The sequence below is a fragment of the Erythranthe guttata genome, chromosome 1 (genome assembly GCF_056151865.1).
Source record: "Erythranthe guttata isolate IM_541 chromosome 1, IM_541, whole genome shotgun sequence".
NCBI classification, from domain to species: Eukaryota; Viridiplantae; Streptophyta; class Magnoliopsida; order Lamiales; family Phrymaceae; genus Erythranthe; species Erythranthe guttata.
In genome coordinates, this window is record NC_142533.1 from 2520172 (window position 1) to 2538771 (window position 18600).

General features: G+C 37.9%; 6 protein-coding genes and 1 pseudogene across 6 annotated transcripts; 4 read left to right on the forward strand and 3 right to left on the reverse strand.

The window, feature by feature from the left end:
• Positions 1-940: 940 nt before the first annotated feature.
• LOC105957916 (dolichyl-diphosphooligosaccharide--protein glycosyltransferase subunit 4A) lies at positions 941-1259 on the forward strand. The gene has a single exon (XM_088816650.1). It carries the CDS (start codon positions 941-943, stop codon positions 1052-1054), a length of 114 nt encoding a protein of 37 aa, XP_088672776.1. The 3' UTR covers positions 1055-1259.
• A 369-nt stretch (positions 1260-1628) lies between these two features.
• On the reverse strand, positions 1629-3259 carry LOC105957915 (uncharacterized). The gene has a single exon (XM_088816631.1). The coding sequence runs from the start codon at positions 3209-3211 to the stop codon at positions 1778-1780; it is 1434 nt and encodes a 477-aa protein (XP_088672757.1). The 5' UTR covers positions 3212-3259; the 3' UTR covers positions 1629-1777.
• Positions 3260-4219: 960 nt separating this feature from the next.
• LOC105957918 (Protein kinase superfamily protein) lies at positions 4220-7019 on the reverse strand. The gene is made up of 5 exons (XM_012981902.2): positions 6311-7019; positions 6041-6176; positions 5414-5550; positions 5185-5308; positions 4220-4841 (listed from the first exon to the last, which is right to left on the reverse strand). The coding sequence occupies exons 1-5, from the start codon at positions 6776-6778 to the stop codon at positions 4396-4398; spliced, it is 1311 nt and encodes a 436-aa protein (XP_012837356.2). The 5' UTR covers positions 6779-7019; the 3' UTR covers positions 4220-4395.
• A 4634-nt stretch (positions 7020-11653) lies between these two features.
• On the forward strand, positions 11654-12699 carry LOC105957922 (aspartic proteinase CDR1 pseudogene; annotated as a pseudogene).
• LOC148772570 (aspartic proteinase CDR1-like) lies at positions 12595-12963 on the forward strand. Its single transcript, XM_088820408.1, has one exon. It carries the CDS (start codon positions 12595-12597, stop codon positions 12961-12963), a length of 369 nt encoding a protein of 122 aa, XP_088676534.1.
• A 362-nt stretch (positions 12964-13325) lies between these two features.
• LOC105957919 (aspartic proteinase CDR1) lies at positions 13326-14687 on the forward strand. Its single transcript, XM_012981903.2, has one exon. The coding sequence runs from the start codon at positions 13326-13328 to the stop codon at positions 14685-14687; it is 1362 nt and encodes a 453-aa protein (XP_012837357.1).
• A 101-nt stretch (positions 14688-14788) lies between these two features.
• LOC105957920 (F-box/FBD/LRR-repeat protein At1g13570) lies at positions 14789-17881 on the reverse strand. Its single transcript, XM_088816638.1, has 4 exons — positions 17525-17881; positions 15748-16566; positions 15497-15655; positions 14789-15395 (listed from the first exon to the last, which is right to left on the reverse strand). Exons 2-4 carry the CDS (start codon positions 16552-16554, stop codon positions 15084-15086), a joined length of 1278 nt encoding a protein of 425 aa, XP_088672764.1. The 5' UTR covers positions 16555-16566; positions 17525-17881; the 3' UTR covers positions 14789-15083.
• Positions 17882-18600: the final 719 nt, after the last annotated feature.

Here is an 18600-nt window from a genome sequence, read left to right on the forward strand (position 1 = left end):
ACCCATAATTTTTGCTGATGAATAATCGGCGAAATATGAAAACCAAATATGTAATATTTTTTTCCCCAATTCAAATGCCAAACATAGTGGAAGAGAATTGGACAAAATGAGGAATTATAGATCATGAATTATAGAGACCATTTTTTTTAATATATATCTTAATTTCATGAATAAAAAGGCTATTGTAATTTGTAAATGTTTCGAATTTTAGGATTTACTATTTGAATTGATCAAGGTATAATTGAGTTTGTCGAGAAATAGTTTGGCTGCTAAATGATATGATCATGAGATTATTGTTAATAGTTGATGTACATGACTCTTGGAATAAAGTAATTAAATTTTTTCGAGCCTCTGTGTTTTGATTCTGGAAGCAATTCTTGTTAAGGTATGTGAAAAAAGAGTTTATTTAACTAATATCACGAATCACGATGAATAATGAATTGAGAATACAAACTTAAAGAACGATTTTTGTTCCTTGTTAACTTAGATGAATGAGTTAATAATACAAGTGAGTTGTGCTAGGGGGTTCGATTTATGCCTTACCGGATAAATTATTGGCAATAATATGTCTGCATCCTTGTTAAGGTTGTCTTTCGCTTCTTCTGCATATTGCCAATAGCAATATTACAAGATCTTATAAGGCCTCGTTTGGTTGGGAGATTAGCCATTATTAACTAAATAATTGGACTTTGTTTGATGTTTGGTATTCCCAATAACTTGCCGGTTCGGCCCGCAAATATTATGTTATCATACATTATCTTGCCTTTTAAGGAGCTTTTTTGTTGAACGTGCCAGTGTCCGATAAAATAATTGGGTTTTTTCTAGATTATTTAATCTTATCTTGGCTAATCTTATCTTGGCGACCAAACGCGGCCTAAGTGTGTTACTTTTGAAATGTCTTAATGCTGATATTAATTTTTTTTTGTAATCTATGTTACAGATGATTGATGATCAGGACTTGGGTTTCTTTGCCAACTTCCTCGGTATCTTCATATTTGTGCTGGTCATTGCTTATCACTATGTGGTGGCGGACCCCAAATACGAGGGCAACTAAAGATCAATGCTCCCTCCGTATCCGTATGTAGACTATGTTAAAGTACAATTTTCATGTGACGAGAAATTTCAGGGAACAAAAGATACATTTGATGTCGTAGGAGACATTTAATTTAGCCTTACTTTCAATCTATGGATAATCTTTGAAAATAGGACAAATCGGAAAAGAACTTTATTTTTCTATACTATCGGATTTTTGGTTTCAAGTTTTGCTATTTGGTTTTGTTATCTTTAATGTTCTTATTGCATTTGTCGAGGACGCAATTTTGCTCCGAGAACTTGCATATAGTAGTATACTTGCTTCTACTCTCAGGCCTGCTCATTACAGAGTTGAACATAATCGTCGTATACAGTGATACATCTGTAAGCGACTGCTATGTAGAATCGGATGATCGGATAATGATCAACATTCAAGATTTAAGCACTTGCAATTCTATACTAGTTTCTTCCATTTTTATTTTATTTTTCGAGTTACAATATTCGTGAAGAAACATCCGATAAAAGTCGTTGTTTTGCACGAAGTTGAGCTAAGTATTGAGCACATGTAAAAACTATATCAACATGAACAAAAAGATTAGCAAATTCTACAGAGTAATCAGACTGCAATAACTTGTCTTACATTTCTTGGTTATTGAATTTCATAAATGTAAGATTCTAAGTGTAACTAACTCTAGGTTGGTTGAACAGTTGAAAATGTCAAAAATTCTGATGAATCTAATCAGATTCATACAGGATACATACAAAAAGATTCATTCTTGATACAAAGAAACAATCTCTCATAAGCCAACGCCATCTTCCTCGCATTAAACATCGTCTCCGCGTAAACCCGCCCCGCCGCCCCTCTCTCCGCCAGCCTCTCCGCCCCTTCCGCCGCCACCAATTCCAACGCCTCATGCAGAGACTCAACATTAGGCGAAAACATAAACCCGAACTCATCGTCGACCATAATAGTCCCTTTTATACTCGGAAACCTCGACGCCATAAACGGTGTCCCGCACATCATACCTTCCATCATAGTAAGATCCAGCCCTTGCGGCCGGAGAGTCGGGTTCACAAAAACGTCGATCGAATTGTAAAAGCCCCGTAACTGCGCCGGATCCATCGAACCGAGAACGATTACTTGTGGGCCGAGTCTTTTGTACCGGCTTTGCCACGGACCCGAACCGGCTACGATCAAGTAGATATTCGGGTTGTTGGTTTTGAGCTTTGCGAAGGCCTCGTAGAGCAACGGGTGCCCTTTGTCCCTCACTAATCGACCCGCCGTGCCGAGAACTAGCGTTGCATTTCCCGGGACTCCGATTTCGGATCGGAATTGTTGACCTAGTTTCGGATCGTGGATGAATTCGTCTTCGTCGACGCCGTTGACGATGACGTGGACTCGCTTGGATGGGATCTGGTAGAAGTCTCTCAGCATTTCGCCGCAGCTGTTGCTTATGGCCACGTGGTGGGCGTACTTGGCGAAGAACCGGATTTCTTCTAGAACCTTCGGGATTGCCACGTGGATGCTGCGGTTGAAGTCGTTCGACATCGGCTCGCTAGGGTTTCGGGCTAGGTCTTGGTAGATGCTGGATTGGACGCTCTCGAAGGCGATTCCGTGCCACGACACGGCGAGGTTCGGGAGGCGCGCCGCCAGGGAGTGGTGGAGGGAGACGCTCTCCGTGTGGACCACGTCGAACGGATCGGACCGGTTTTCGGCCACGAATTGGGCGTACGCCTTGTTGTGCTGCCAAACGTTCGGATCGCCGTCGTGCCAGTGGAGGATCGGGGACATCGGCGGCGGCGGCGGAGATTTGGTCTCGTCGGTTGGGGAGGTGAAGATGTGGACGCGGTGGCCGCGGCGGGCTAGGGCTTTGTGTAGGGTTTGGGCGTGGCGCTCCATGCCGCCGGGGGCGGTGGTGGTGGGCCATTTCCGGGAGAAGACGGCGATTCTGAGGGAGATTGGTGGGGGGGTGTGGGCGGTGAAGTCGAGGCGGTTCCATGGGAAATCGGCGGCGCGGAGGTCGCCGGACCAGGGGCGGCGGTGGGAGGAGAGGGGTGTGCAGATGGAGGTTGGGGAGTAAGTGTGGAGAAGAAAAAGAGTTGGGATTGTTAAAGGAATAATGGATAATAGGATTATGGAGGAAATTGAGTGAAGGTTTAGTGATATTTTCTTTGCCATTTTTTTTTTTTTTTTTTTTTTATTATTTGGCAAGAAAATGAAGAACACAAGTTAATTAGGTCTTAAATAGGGTGGTTAATTACTAGATAATTGTGCAATTTGTTAATCTTCTTTTTAAACAATTTCAAGAAGTTTGGCTAAGTGGATGGCTTTTTGGAAACATGGGTGCATCTTTTTTCATGCTCCAACTGCGAAGAACATGTGAATTGTTTTACCTTAAAGTAATGGAGAATAGATAATAGGTTACTTACTGCACGCGAGTTAGTGATTTTTAAATTTTCCTTTTTTAATATATGTTGTCACATGCAGAATGTAAATGGATCGGTCGTTGAGTTTCAGATATGTTCCATTCGAACGGAGTGGTTCGAATGTGTACGTACAAAATATGTATACGTCACGAATTTAGTTGATTGAATTTGAATGAGATATAGAATCTTTGTAAAAAAAAAACATACAATTTGAGCAATTTGCATAGTGTATGACAATATATTGTAATGAAGTGCTACTTGCCATTTACTTTTGGAAATGGCATCAAGAGGTAAAAGAACACACACAAGTGGTGTGTGTGTGTTGGTCCAAAAATAATAGATTCCAACGTGCAAATGGTATATATAACCAACCATTGCGGCTAGATTCCGGGCCAATGAATAATTTTGTGTGCCCATTTTACCCCCATTGACTCAAGTCTTTTACCCTCACATTTAATAAACTCATATTTAAATTAGTGTATTTTATAACCTATTTCAACTCTTACATTAAATATGTGTATATAGTATGTAATTTATTGATCAATAATTGTTTAAATTTAATGGATCTATATGCTACAAGATTCTCCATTCATCCAATGACAATACTAGTACCAAAATGTAGATTTGCCGATGCTGCATATGGTGAAATTGCTACTTCCAACTGAATATGTATTGATATATACACATCACACGTCTATAGTAAAATATAATCGATCAAGTTCAGCGGGTACAGCATAAAACGAGAAAAAAATCAAGATACTTTTGTACTCCAAACATAATTGCTACTTTTCAAGTGAACAACTTTTTTTTATATATTAAATTATAATTCACATACACATTCACATAATTAGACTTAGAACAATTTTATACATGCATTATATTATATGCTTACATACTTTTCTTTCTTAATTACCACAATATATATTATTTTTTATTTTATTTGCTTCTTGGGCTAGCAGCAACAGCAGCACTTTTACACCCAAATCCACTTTGCCTCCTCCCTTTACCATAATACCCCAAATTACGGCCCGAATTAGCCGAATCGGGCCACTGCCCATGGGTAATTGCCATATCCCTCAAATTCTGCAGGCTTTCGAGAGTTTCGATAATAGCCGGTATTTTGGGCCTGTCTTTCGGGTTCAAACTCACACATTTTTGGGCCAAAAGGCCCATTTCTTTGGCCCCCTTCACGGAGTATTGGCCCCCAAGTCTTGGATCCATTATGCACCGCAATCGACGGGTTCGGGTCAAATACGGGTAGGTCCAATCCACTAGATTTTGCTCGTTTTTGGGACGGGACTTCTCGACTGCCCTCCTTCCGGTTAGGAGTTCTAGTAGAACCACTCCGAAGCTATATATGTCACTTTTTGTAGTTAGGTGACCTGCATCACATTTAAACAAATCAAATTAAAATCATATTCATTTATTCGAGTATTGTAACGAAACAAAGAAAATAAGTCGAGAAACGGGGAATATCGTATCCGAATTAGTTTTCTAATTTTTTTCTTAAGTGAAAAAAATAAGATCAATTATGTTCCAAAAATTCAGAAAAATCGAAGATGGGATTTCTGAGAATTGGAATGGAGCAAAACTTATTCCAAAATTGAAAATTGGAATCTGCGAAATTCGAAGATTTCATTACAATTTTCGTCCTAACAACGTCGATAGTGTTAAAAAAAATCATTTTTCTAATTCGAAGAAAAAAAAGAAGAGAGAGAAATATACCGGTGCTGACGTATTCGGGAGCAGCGTAGCCGTAGGTACCCATGACCCGAGTAGTGACATGGGTATTTGACCCTTCGGGTCCCATTTTAGCGAGTCCGAAATCCGATAATTTAGCATTGAAATCCTATCGAAATTAAGACGAAAATGTGATTAAATATATATATATATTATATAAATATATTTATCTTTTTAAGAGGAACCAAAAAAAAAAAAAGAATTGAAGAAATACCGAATCTAATAAGATATTGGAGGTCTTGAAATCACGATAAATGACAGGTTTGGTGGCATCATGCAAGAAAGCTAGCCCCTTTGCTGCTCCTATTGCTATCTTCAATCTTGTTGCCCATGGCAATGATATTGACAACCCTGCATTTCATTTAATTTAATTAACATATATATTATTTATTGAAAGTGAATAAATAAATAAAATAAAAATGAAAGCATTATTTTTTATTTCATTATATTATTTTTTGTAAAACCGTCAAATCTCAAATAATTTTGCAATTAATGAAATCGAAAATTTGATCATCCTATATATTTTACTCCGAGTACATGTCCAAAAATTAATATGCCACATTAAAGGCCACCCCTGAGTTAATGTTAAATTACAAAAATACCCCTCTCGTTTGAGTAATTACAATCATCTCTCAATTATGTATTGTCTTATGACGTCAAATTTATTTACGGCACGCATGGTTTTTTCATAAGACAACACATAATTGAAGAGGTGGTTGTAATTATCCAAGCAAATTTTTTTTTTTTTTTAATTTAAACTTATCTCAAAAGTGTCTGTGCAATCGTAATTTGCGCAAATAAATATAATTAGATAGAAAAAAAAATGGAGGGAGAAAATTACTTTTGAACAAATGATTCTCCAAACTGCCACGTGGCATGAACTCATATACAAGGAGACGCTCCTCATCTTCACAGCAGTACCCAATTAACTTAACCAGATTTGGGTGCCTCAGCTGCCCCAATAGTATCACTTCCGCCTTCATAAACACACAATCACTAAATTAATTCATTAATTAGAATTAATTTGGAGACTAATAAATTTAATTTAATTAGCGAAATTTGGAAGAAAAAAAATTCAGAAAAAAAAAAATAATAATAATTTCTGACGTACAAGCCATTCACGGTGGCCCTGCAATCCTTCAATATCGAGAAGCTTAACGGCAACGGGCTGGGCCTTCAAACCGGGCCTCAAATTCTGATCCACGTATCCTTTGTGGACCCTACCAAACCCTCCTTCCCCCAATAAGAAATTGCTCGAGAAATTCTGCGTCGCCGCCCTCATCTCGCTCACCTGAAAATCGTACAAATCACCGCCGAACGTCTGCGCCAGATCCTCATTTATCCTCGCCGACGAAGATCCCACGCTCAAGCTCACATCCGAGAACGACAGCTTCCTGAACGACGGCAGCGGCGCCGTCCCCCCGCCGCCGCCGCCGCCGATGCTCTTCGAGAAATCCGACTTCGACGGCCGGCACCGGCTGAAATTTCCGAACACTGCGCGATCGTCCGACGAGCAGCAGTACCCCGCCGTCATCGGCTTCCATTTCGGCTGCTGATTCTTCGAATTCGTCTCCTTCATTTCTGTGTGTGTGTGTTTTGTGTGTGTGTGTGTGTGTGTGTGTTTTTCTCTGATTTGGGGAAGATGAGTTCTCTCTCGTATTTATTAATTGGAAAAAGTGATTGGATTATGAGGATTGATTAGCAATTAAATTAAATTAATTAATCTTCTCCGGATTATTTATTTATTATTTATTTTTTTGTGTATTTTATTAATTGTGTAGTTATCCAAATTGCAAGAAATGTAATGGGGATTTATTTATTTATTTATGTGATAGTAAGACATAATTTATGTAACTGCTCCAACCACTCTACTAATTAGTGAGGGGTTTATTTAAATTAATTTTGGTCTAATCTTTGGATTTATATATGTGCATGGGGATTTAATTTAGTATTTAATTAATTTATTTATTCCCATGTCATCTAGGGTATGTCTTCATGCAGAAAAATTGTCAATGTGAGTGTTCTTGTCAAGTGTCATCTTTGGTGACTTTTTGTCATTAGCCAAAATAAAATAAAATAAAAAAACAATTATTGAAAGAGAAAATAAAAATTTGAAGAAAAATGTATTTATGAGAATACTTAGATTGTAAGTATAAACGAGTTGAGCCGGCTCGTGAGCATGTTCAGTTTTTTTACGAATTGGAGTGCATTTTATTCTTTTGTAAATGTTTAATAGCTACATATTTTAATTTGGAAATTACTAACAATAGCACAATACAATAGTGAACATGCAAAGATCATGTGAATATCACAAAAAAAATCTATTTCATCATTGGATTAAGTCATCGTTAAATCTCTCTCTCTCTCTCTCTCTCTCTCTCTCTCTCTCTCTCTCTCTCTCTCTCTCTCTCTCTCTCTCTCTCTCTCTCTCTCCACGTCATCATTAAGTAGAATGCTACTTAGACCATACATATACAAATTAATATAAATGTGGGAGTAGTTAGAAGATATGTGACGTAGAGTAGCAAAATTTCCTGCTCCACCATAACAACCATCAAATTTTCATACATATATATACATTTATATATGTATGTATATATATATACACACATCTTTATATATATGCATAATACATATCACTATAAGTTATATATGTCATCGAACTACTATAAATGGGATGTTTAAAATGACATTTAATCTTGTTCAAGCCCAACGTCTCAAATATATATATAATTTTATTGTGCGTTGCAGTTAAGTGAGTATATATATATCCCAAAGTAAAATTAGTTGTACCATAGATATGTACAAATAACTATCCACTAAACGTATACGCACACATAGATGTAGATCAATAGTGCACGATCACCCTGTATATTTCACCGAGTGTAGCATATACAAAACTGTACGACTACCGGCCACCTAATAATCGTGCGAAAATAGGATTGAATAAATTTCTTCAAACTTGAGGGCTAAAACAGTCCATAACTAATTGGCCCGGCCCATATCAGTTACTACTTAGGGGTAATATGCTATGAGTCCCTCAAATCAAACCTAATTTGAACTAAATGACAAGTCTAAATTCAATCTTTTAATTAAATCCTCAACTTGAAATAATATATGACTCACATCCCTAACTTTTTTTTAATCCCTATCTTGCCCTTATTCCTTAAATATTATAACTTACATATACCACGTTTCTCATCTCAGATTTATTTCTCTTCTTCCATCTTCTCTCTCGCTTTTTCCTCTCGTCTTCTTTATATCGATCTCTCTCCTCTCTCTTTTTCTCTTACATCTCTATCTTGCTTCTCCATCAAGCACAAAGGTCGGCGACCGAGAGAGCAGGAGTGGAGCGACGGAGGAAGTGGTTGAGGCGGCAGCGGCGGGGTATTGTATGGCGGAGAAACAGGTTTTTCTTTTCTTTTTCTTTTATAAGATTTGCTAATTTTTTTCATGTTTTGTACAGATCTGTGATTAAAAGTATATGTTGACTAATTGTATATGTTTTTATTGTTTTTTTAAGAATTTTGGCTTGGTTTTGGATCTGATTTGCTATTTTTATTCGATTTGTTGTAGGTTATTGAACGTTTTTAGGGCAACGATTGCGTGGCGGCACACGTTAGGGTTCAAAATTCCAGATCTAGGTTTTTCAACAGATGGTAGGTGATTATGGGTGCCGACGGCTGCAGTTGTCGCGCTGCTAGGGTTTGACGGCGGCTGCGTCGATTGCTAGGGTTGGCGACGGCTAGGAGTTGTTGGCGGCTAGGGTTTGGAATAGTACACTGTAGTATACTATAGTACTCCGTAGTATACCACAGTACACCGTAGTATACTACAAGTTGATGCACTGTATATGAATATCCATATATGAATAGCAGATGATGTACTGTATATGAATAGCCAGACAATGTGCGAAGAAGTAAAACTCCAGTTTTATATGCCTACAAGCATGATAATGACTACGGTAAATATAAATAACTGCAGTTATTGATAGAAGATTTGAATAAAAAAATAAAAAAATAACATATATATATTTTTTAAATTTTCAATACATGTTACGTAAAAAAAGGATTTTTTTTATAATAATGTATAAAATACTAAAAAGACGAAAGGAAAAAAAAAAGGACAAATCAGTATTCTGTAAAAATAAAATTTAGAAAAATTAAAAAATTAAATGCAGACTAAGAAAATGATAAATGCAATTTGAATTTATTTAAGGTAAATTTCGAATTTGGTAGGAGAAGGGCATTTTTGGAATAAATTTAATAAAGGATGTGAAGCAAATGTTTAGTTAGACTTGTCATTTAGTTCTAATAAGTTTTGTCACTAGGGACCTATATCTTAAGGCCCCTAATACTTAATACAAAATTCACAAAATCTCCACTTTTACACCATCTTTTAATTAATATACAAAGATTTACTTGGACATTTAAGAAGTGCAATTAAAGAAATAAAGGTACCAAATAATATTTATGTTCCAACAAATCAAAATAATTGAGAAAAACAACATCATCAACACAAGTGAAAAATCAAATAAAAAAATATAATAATTGCATTTGTTTAATTTGTAAGTTCCTCAACCATGATCTGTTAATCCTAGCCACAAAAAACATATTTTTTTAATGCAAATAAAGATACAAAATATTGAATTTAAAGAATAAACAACTAATTAAATTAATCTGCAAAATTAAATAAATAAATCCAAAGCTCTGGTTGATTAATTACTTCCACTGCCCCTTGACAGCAAACTTGAAGCCCTTGTTCTTTCTGGCCGCCACCTTAGCAGTTGTTGATTTCTCTTGCTCTTCAATGGCTTCCCTAATCAATTTTTCCTGCTCTTTTATCGGCAAAAACCCGTTTTCGCCGTATATATTTTCCTCCATTCCGTAATCTCCGTAATACGGATTCTTTACCGAAACCCGAAAACCCTTTCCTTCCATTACATCTTGTTTGTTCTTACAACTTTTCAACATGTTACACCGTGGCTTTTTCCAAACATCCATGCAATCTCTTCTTCTTCTTTTCGTCGAATATCGGAAAAAAAAAATGAATGATGAATATCAAATATATGATGTTTATGCATCTATATGTATATATATAGATACAACATTGTATATATCAAGAATTATATATATATAGAAGAATGAAGATTTGCACTTTATTAAGGGGTTGGTGGGGGTGGGGGAAAACAGGGTATCTCTTAGTTGTATGTTAGCTTTTGTTGAGCAAAATATCACACACATTACATGCAAATATTTATTGTTTACAACTGTTCTTTAGTTTTATTCCACTGTATTTAATTTAGCAGTATTCGCCAAATGTATTCAAGTTTTTCAAATTCTAATAAATATTTATTTTTCACAAAGAAATGGTATGATACATCTAGAAGTTTCTTCATTCTAACCAGCTGTCTTACTTAGATGAGTTTAAAACTAATGAATATGATTTGTTTACCTTAATACGACGATATGCTGGTTAATTCGTTTTAATTGTTTAATGTCTTTATATACCCTTTTTCCGTAATTATGACTTCATTATTAGAGTTTTATCTCGAAGCTTAGAAATCGAAACAAATGTTCGAATCCCGTCGATATTGATCTGATAAATTTCGATTTAGGACTTGACAGGAAAGTTTTGATTTAGAGTGTGAAGATGAATTAAGTGATTATGAGAATGCTAAGTTTGGGTATTCCCTGTTTAATAGCTAATTCAAGTTGCATTTTTTTTATATATATAATTGTCCACGTGGTGAATGCCCGGGAATGAGCGGTTCACAATCGAATGTTGTGGGCGCCTGCGCTGACTTATTGGGGTCTCATATGAAGTTGTAAATTTTCGATCATTGAAATCTTACGATAAATTTATTTCAAATTAAAACCACAAAAACGAATGGTAAGTTTACAACAATACCCCCCACTTTGAAGTTTTGAACAACCTCCAATACACACAGAGCCAACAAATACCGTAAGGGTAAATTACAACCACCTCCCCAAGTTAAAGTTTAATTACAAAAATATCCTTCTTTTTTGATATATTACATCGAGTCCCCTACAGTTTGTAAATTTCTTACATCCAACACCTACAAAAGAGTGTTAATGTAAGAAATCCACAAATTTCAAGGGTACGGATATAATTATGAAAAAATGAGGGTTTTTTTGTAAATAGAGCTTACCTAGGGGTGATTGTAATTTACCTAATATTGTAATTCAATTCTCCTAAGTTTCATATTTATCAAATCCAAAAGAGAGTGACTAATATCTTTAAATTAATCTTTCTAGCTGCCATGCATGTAATCTCCACTGTGTGTGTGTGTGTGAACTGAGTAAAAGATTATGTCAAAATCGCCTCAAAATCCAATCATCAAAACTCCTGAACTGAGTGAAAGATTATGTTTTTAGTTTTAATGCAGAAACTTTTTAATCAGCATATCTTTGTGTATATAGTCTTACCATTAATGGCTTCCTACACTAACCCCTCGTCGATCTTCCTCTCTATTCTCGTCCTAATTTGTTCGATTTCTTCGAGTGAAGAAGCAATCCCCAACAATAATGGCATAACCGTAGATTTAATCCATCACGATTCCCCACTTTCGCCTTTCTACAACCACCCCGAAACACAGTTCGAGCGTAATATGAACTCATTTCGTCGCTCTATCGCACGTTCTATTCACTTGGGACTTTCTACAAACACTGAACAAGTATCAGCTGCAGAGGCTCCAATCACCCCAGATTCCTCCGGCGAGTTTCTGATGAAAATCCTCATCGGAACCCCGGCGGTGGAATTGGCGGCAGTGGTCGACACCGGCAGCGACCTAACATGGGCTCAATGCGCACCCTGCCAGAACTGCTACGACCAGAAACCACCGCTGTACGACTCCACTAAATCCAAAACTTTCCAAAACGTTTCTTGCGAATCCGATCAGTGCAAATTGATTGGCCAAGGGTTTTTGGAGTGCGACAAAACGAATCTCTGCCGGTACTATGTCAGTTACGGAGATGGCTCCACTTTCCTCGGAAACATAGCTGTGGAAACCTTCACTATCGGAGAAGCTTCCGGAACATTTCCTGAGGTCGTGTTTGGCTGCGGAAATTTTAATTACGGGACTTTCGAGGAATCCATGTCCGGAATTGTCGGACTAGGCGGCGGCTCATCTTCAATATTGAGACAATTGGGAACATCAATTGGATCAAAATTCTCGTATTGCTTGACCTCTTTCGATTCCAATGTTTCGAGCAAGATCAGCTTCGGTAGTAATGCTGTAGTCAAGGGGGACAAAGTCATGTCCACTCCATTAAAGAAGGGAGCCAGCGATACATTCTACACAGTCACTTTAAAGGGTATTAGCGTCGGAAATACGAAGCCGGTGAATTTGGAAACATCATAATTGACTCCGGCATGCCTTTATCGATTATTCCGAAATCGATGTACGAGGAAGTGGAATCCGTGTTGGTTAAAGCCGTGAAAGGTGTGCATGTGGATGATCCGAGAAAAGCCGACGGATTGTGCAACAAGTCGCCGGAAAGCGGAGAATTGGATTCTCCGACGATGATTGCATATTTTGAAGGTGTGGATTTGACTTTGCCACAGAAGAGCAACTTTGTGGAGGCGGCAAAGGGGGTGGTTTGTTTGACTTTGGTGCCGGCAGGGCTGTACGCTCCTATTAACGTACTCGGTAATATACACCAGAGGGATTATCTAATCGGATTTGATCTCGAGAATCGGAAGGTAGATTTCTTGCCAACCAATTGTAGCAAACCCCACTGAAAAGAGAATACAGGGTTTATATATAGTGTTGTAGTCATTGCAGTTTCTTCAGATCAAATAAAATTAAACAAACATTAAGAAAATGTCAATCACTCCCAAATCATTGCAATTAATTAAAAGATGAAACACTGTAAAATAGATTATTATGCAATCAAATATCTGGTTACCTTTTACTGACTCAACCAATTAATCATATATATTTTGCTTTGAATACATTTTCTTCTTCCTACGAGGAAACATATGTAATGATTCAATGAATTTGAGTAACAAAAGATTTTCATTTTGATCAATTATTAGTGTATAAATTGATGTTAAACTCCATCACAACAATCAAAATTTTAATTAGTAATTAATAATTAATCATGGCTTTTTACGTACCAAATCCCTTGTCGATGATTTTTCTGTCGGCTTTCGTCCTTTGTTTGATTTCTTTGAGCGAAGAAGCAAAGAACAACAATGGTGGAATAACAGTTGATCTAATCCATCGTGATTCCCCATTATCGCCTTTTTACGAACCCTCCAACACACAGTTCCAGCGTCGAATGAACTCGTTTCATCGTTCTATTGCACGTTCCGTTCGTTTGGGACATTTCACAAACACTTCATCTGCAAAACTGTCGGCTGCTGCAGAGGCTCCGGTCAGTCCCAATTCCGGCGAATATTTAATGAAAATCCTCATCGGAACACCGCCCGTCGAAGTGGTGGCTATTGCCGATACAGGCAGTGATTTGACATGGATACAGTGCTCACCGTGTACGAATTGCTACAAACAAAAACCCCCACTCTTCGATCCAACGAAATCAAAAACTTACCAGAATATTTCCTGTGGATCCAAACAGTGCCAATTGTTAAGCCCGGCGGTTTCACAATGCGATGATGATCGAAAAAACTGCAATTACTTCGCTACGTACGGAGGGGGTTCGTACAGCGAAGGGGACATAGGAGCGGAAACCTTCACCTTCGATTCAAATGTCGAATTCTCTAAGGTCGTGTTTGGCTGCGGCCACGATAACTACGGGAGTTTTCTCGAAGCCGCCTCCGGACTCGTCGGCATCGGCGGCGGCGCGTCGTCGATACTCAGACAGCTGGAAAAATCGATTGGCGGCGCTAAATTCTCGTACTGCTTAACATCTCCCGATTCCAATGTTTCTAGCAGGATCACTTTCGGCGGTAGTGCTGTGGTCGAAGGTTCTAAGGTCGTATCCACGCCATTAAAAACGGCACCGGGAGAAACCTTCTACTACGTGACGTTGGAGGGTTTCAGCGTTGGGAATAAGAGGTTGGTACACATTAACGATTCCATTCCCGAGTCCGATTCCGAATCGGAATCGACGAACATCGCAATCGACTCAGGCACAACACTGACGATTCTCCCGAGTTCGATTTACGACGAGTTGGAATCGGCGGTGGCGGAAGCTGTTAAGGGTAAGCGTGTGGACGATCCGAGAGGAGTGAATGGATTGTGCTACGAGTCACCGGGAAATGGAGGATTCAATTCGCCACCGATAACCGCGCATTTCGAAGGGGCGGATGTGGTGTTGCCGCCGGGGAGCACCTTCGTTGAGGCGGCGGAGGGGGTGGTTTGCTTAACTCTGGTTTCCGGCGGAAATTTGTCTCTTCCGATTTTTGGGAATATACATCAAAGGAATTATCTAATTGGTTTTGATCTCCAGAATCAAAAGGTGAATTTCTTGCCAACTGATTGCAGCAAACCTCGAATTTAGGGTTCATATATAATTTTTGTCATTGTAATTTCAAATTAAATCCAGCCAAGCACAAATCGAACTCGATTAACTTGATTTTTTCGTACATTGTTTACTCATAGTTTATCTAACAAAAACTTAATTTATTATGCTTACAAACCGAACTTTTAACGAACGATCTCGAATCCAGTAGCTTGGTTTAATTAGCCCCATAGTACAAATATTGAGCTTTTTTTTGAGCTACAAATATACATACAGAAACTATACACAAAGCAGAGAGAGCCAAAAAAAAACATGGTGGCTCTCCCTCAAATCAGATGCTGAAAACACACCACCCCCACAAAACAATCTACGCCTAAAAATCGGCTTTTAAGAAAAATAGTAATTTACAAAAAAAACAAGATCCAGGGAAAAGAATCACACCGAAACATGTTTATTCCCGTAATTCCCCTCCGAATTAAAGATTTCGACACTCGGGGAGGCTCGAGGGTACCGTTTAATCTCGTTCAATATCGACTCCCCTCCATCAGTAACACTACCAGCATGGGGCGTAATGGTCATTTCCTCCAAAGCAGTAGCAGATGCTAATAGATACTTAACGAACTCCATTTCTGCTTCGATCCCGGAAAACAATTGCATCTTCACAGTTCTGAGCTGAGTGAACGATTCGGAACTTCTTTGCGATCGTAGAAAGTCGGCCACGGCATCCACCACATCAAAAGTAAAAGCCTGGACAAAAAAAATAAAAAAATTAGTTTTTTTTTCTTCAAGAGTTATTAGGAGATAAATCTCGAATATCTAAGATATATAAGTCTTGGATTGCAACTTACAGTAATTTTAAGCTTCTGTAAGTTAGGGCAGCTTCTGATGAATGAAATAGCACAAGAAGTCTCCTCGATTTTCTCGAAATACATATCCGAAAGGTGAAGGTTTTTCAGCGTTGTCAACGAGAGAGGCAGTTTGTTCGGTGCACCATGTTCGACGAGGTCCTGCAATTATTAAAGAACATGTAAATATTTCGAATACTCCAATATTTAGACAATAACTCAACAAAGTGCAAGAATCTCTCAATTTTGCTTACCTCCAATGCATAAGCTTGCAACTGAAGATCCTCAAGAGCAGGCAAAGTACACAACGATTTCACCAAATCCAACGAGAACCGGTTCCCCCTTTTGAATTCCATGGACGAAAAAGTCAATTTAACCTCCGACAGAAGTGGGCAATTCTTGAAAGAAATAGACTTGAACACCCCATGAAACTCGAAATACTTCAACTTGGGACCCGTAATCTCGAGATGATCGAAGCTCGTGCAGAGAACCAATCTCAACCGTTCAAGATTCGGGCACGAAGCGACAAACCGCCCGAAAGTCTCGGGCACAAGGGCAACGCTCTGAAGCTCAAGATTCACTAGTTTCGGGAACCCCTTAAAGTCCAAAGCAGGATCGAAAACGCAGTTGTACAGCTTCAAACTCCTCAATTGTTGGAAAGTGAAGAGATGATCGGTCAACTTGTGGGTTTCTCCTCTCGACACGTGTACGGTCAAATCTTGGAGGGTTTTGTTGGGCAAGAGACGAACCCATTCGTCTATAGCGGGGCTGGATTTGAGATCGGGTACTTGGAGTACGAATTTCAGGAGAGGCCCTTTGTGGAGCTTAAGGATTTGGTAGACAAGGGGCTCGAGTTTGTGGCCACCGAGGAACATTTGATCGAACCAGAAATCGAAGACTATGTCTGGGCAAGACATCCATTTGTAGTGCCATTCGCGAGACAAGATGCTCGTGCTTACGGCGTCTCGTAGGGGCAAGCATCCGAGTATGTTGTCAATTATGTTGTTTGGGAGATTTGAGATGAAATCGGAATCGAAATCGGATCTTAGAGCAGACTTCATATCGTACAAAACCTGAGATGGAAATACAAGAACAACAGTTTAGTTCATAGCACAAATTTATTGGATTTAGATATCCAAGAAATCAAGAAGAGAGGTTCAACTAACTACTACCACATGATCTCGAAAAACAAAGGGCAAATTACAGTTGTAAACCTTTGACTTGTTGATATGTACAACTTGGGGGGCAAAAACAAAGAAGACTGGACCCTTTCATTACACTCCAAACCAATACATTTATTTCTACAATGTTGACATGTTTGGGATTTGAGAAAAATTCAATCTTTTATTTTCTTATTTCACGCGTCTCTTTGAAATTTTGATGAGCCCCTTTTTGTAAATGGCATTTGATTTGACTTGTTACCCCACCCCACCACCCCCAGTGGGCCCCATTTCTAGCTAGCTTTGTACAGCGTACAATCTACGCAATTGTTATTTAATGCAATTAAATTATAAATCAACTTACCGCCCCTTGTTACAGAAAAATTAAAAGATAAAAAAATGGGAAGTAGAAGAATTCTTCTTCGGCACACAGCAACTGATTTAGGTCAAAATTAGGAATTTTAAAAGGATATTTTCTTTTCATTTCTTTTGATTTAAGGAGGCGACGCCGGCATTTCTGACAGCTCATAGTTAGCGGCGGCGGGGCCGCCGCTGTCGGCGGCGAAATGTTTTTCATCCACCTACGGATTATCTTATTCTAACGCGAGAAATTAAGCTTTACAAACTACGAATCAAAAATAAATGAAGCTAAATACTGAGAAATTGATTCAAAATTAGAACTTTTTTCAACAGCACCAGATATTTTCTCGACCTAAATTAGAACAATCAGAACCGTTCATTCTTCGATTTAAAAAAAAAAATTAAAAATCCAAATACTTCCAATTAAAAATTGAATCCATACCAGATCGATCCACACAAAATTTAAACAGCAAACAATTCAAAAGAAGAAAAAAAAGGGGATTCAGCTTACCGAAAGAGATTCTCTGAACTTCTTTTGCTGATCAAATCCTTCGCGAAATCGAATTCTTCAGAGCAGGAACTAACCCAATGAACAAAAAGTCGGGATCGGAAAATGAAATGGGAAAAGGAAGAAAGCAGAGTGAGCAGCGGAAATACGTTTGTAGAGAGAGAGAATAATAATCAGATTGAATTATATCCACAAAGGATCTACAAATTAGTGGATATATAGAAGAAAAGTTGTCGACCAGAAATTTGTTTGTGGGACCCACCTTTACTTTTATTATATTAAAATATTCATGCGATGATGACTAATCAGATCTTGATAAGAACGAAACCATCCGCCCATTCACCCTACTTTTCATATTATCTTTTTTTTTTTTTTTTTTTTTTTATTTTACTTTTTTATATTTTTATATATAAATTAATATATCGTGTCGGGCCAGATCCACTACTCGAACGAGCCGTTGAGTTATCGTAATTTACATTTCTACATTAAAAATTTATAAGTGTCAGGCCAGACCCACTATTCTAACGAGCCGTTGAGTTATCGGGATTTACATTTCTACATTAAAAATTTATAAGTCTGGGAATAAAGGCCCTGGAAACGAGCATTTTTTATGCAAGAAATTAATAAATGGGTAATAATATACGCAGGCCAAATTAAACATTCAGGCACTTTGTTACCATGATTTTTTACCTTTTTACCATAACTATTTACCTTTTGTACTATTCCTACCCAATAAAAATAAAAAAAAAATTAAATTGTTGTGCTCGTGCAAAAACATGCGAGTATTTCAACAGTGCTCATCTGATTTCACACGAGCACTGTTGAAATGCTCGCATGTTTTTGCACGAGCATCTTATAAATCAAAAAAAAAAAAAAAAAAAAAAATTTAATCTGCTCGTGTAAAAACACACGAGCGGTTGAAAAGCGTTCATGTGAAATCACACGAGCACTTTGCAACCGCTCGTGTGTTTTTACACGAGCAATTAAAAAAAAACAAATAATAAAAATGCCTGCTCGTGTGGATTTACACGAGCACAGTGGATGCGCTCGTGTAAATTCACACGAGCAGGCCAACGTGT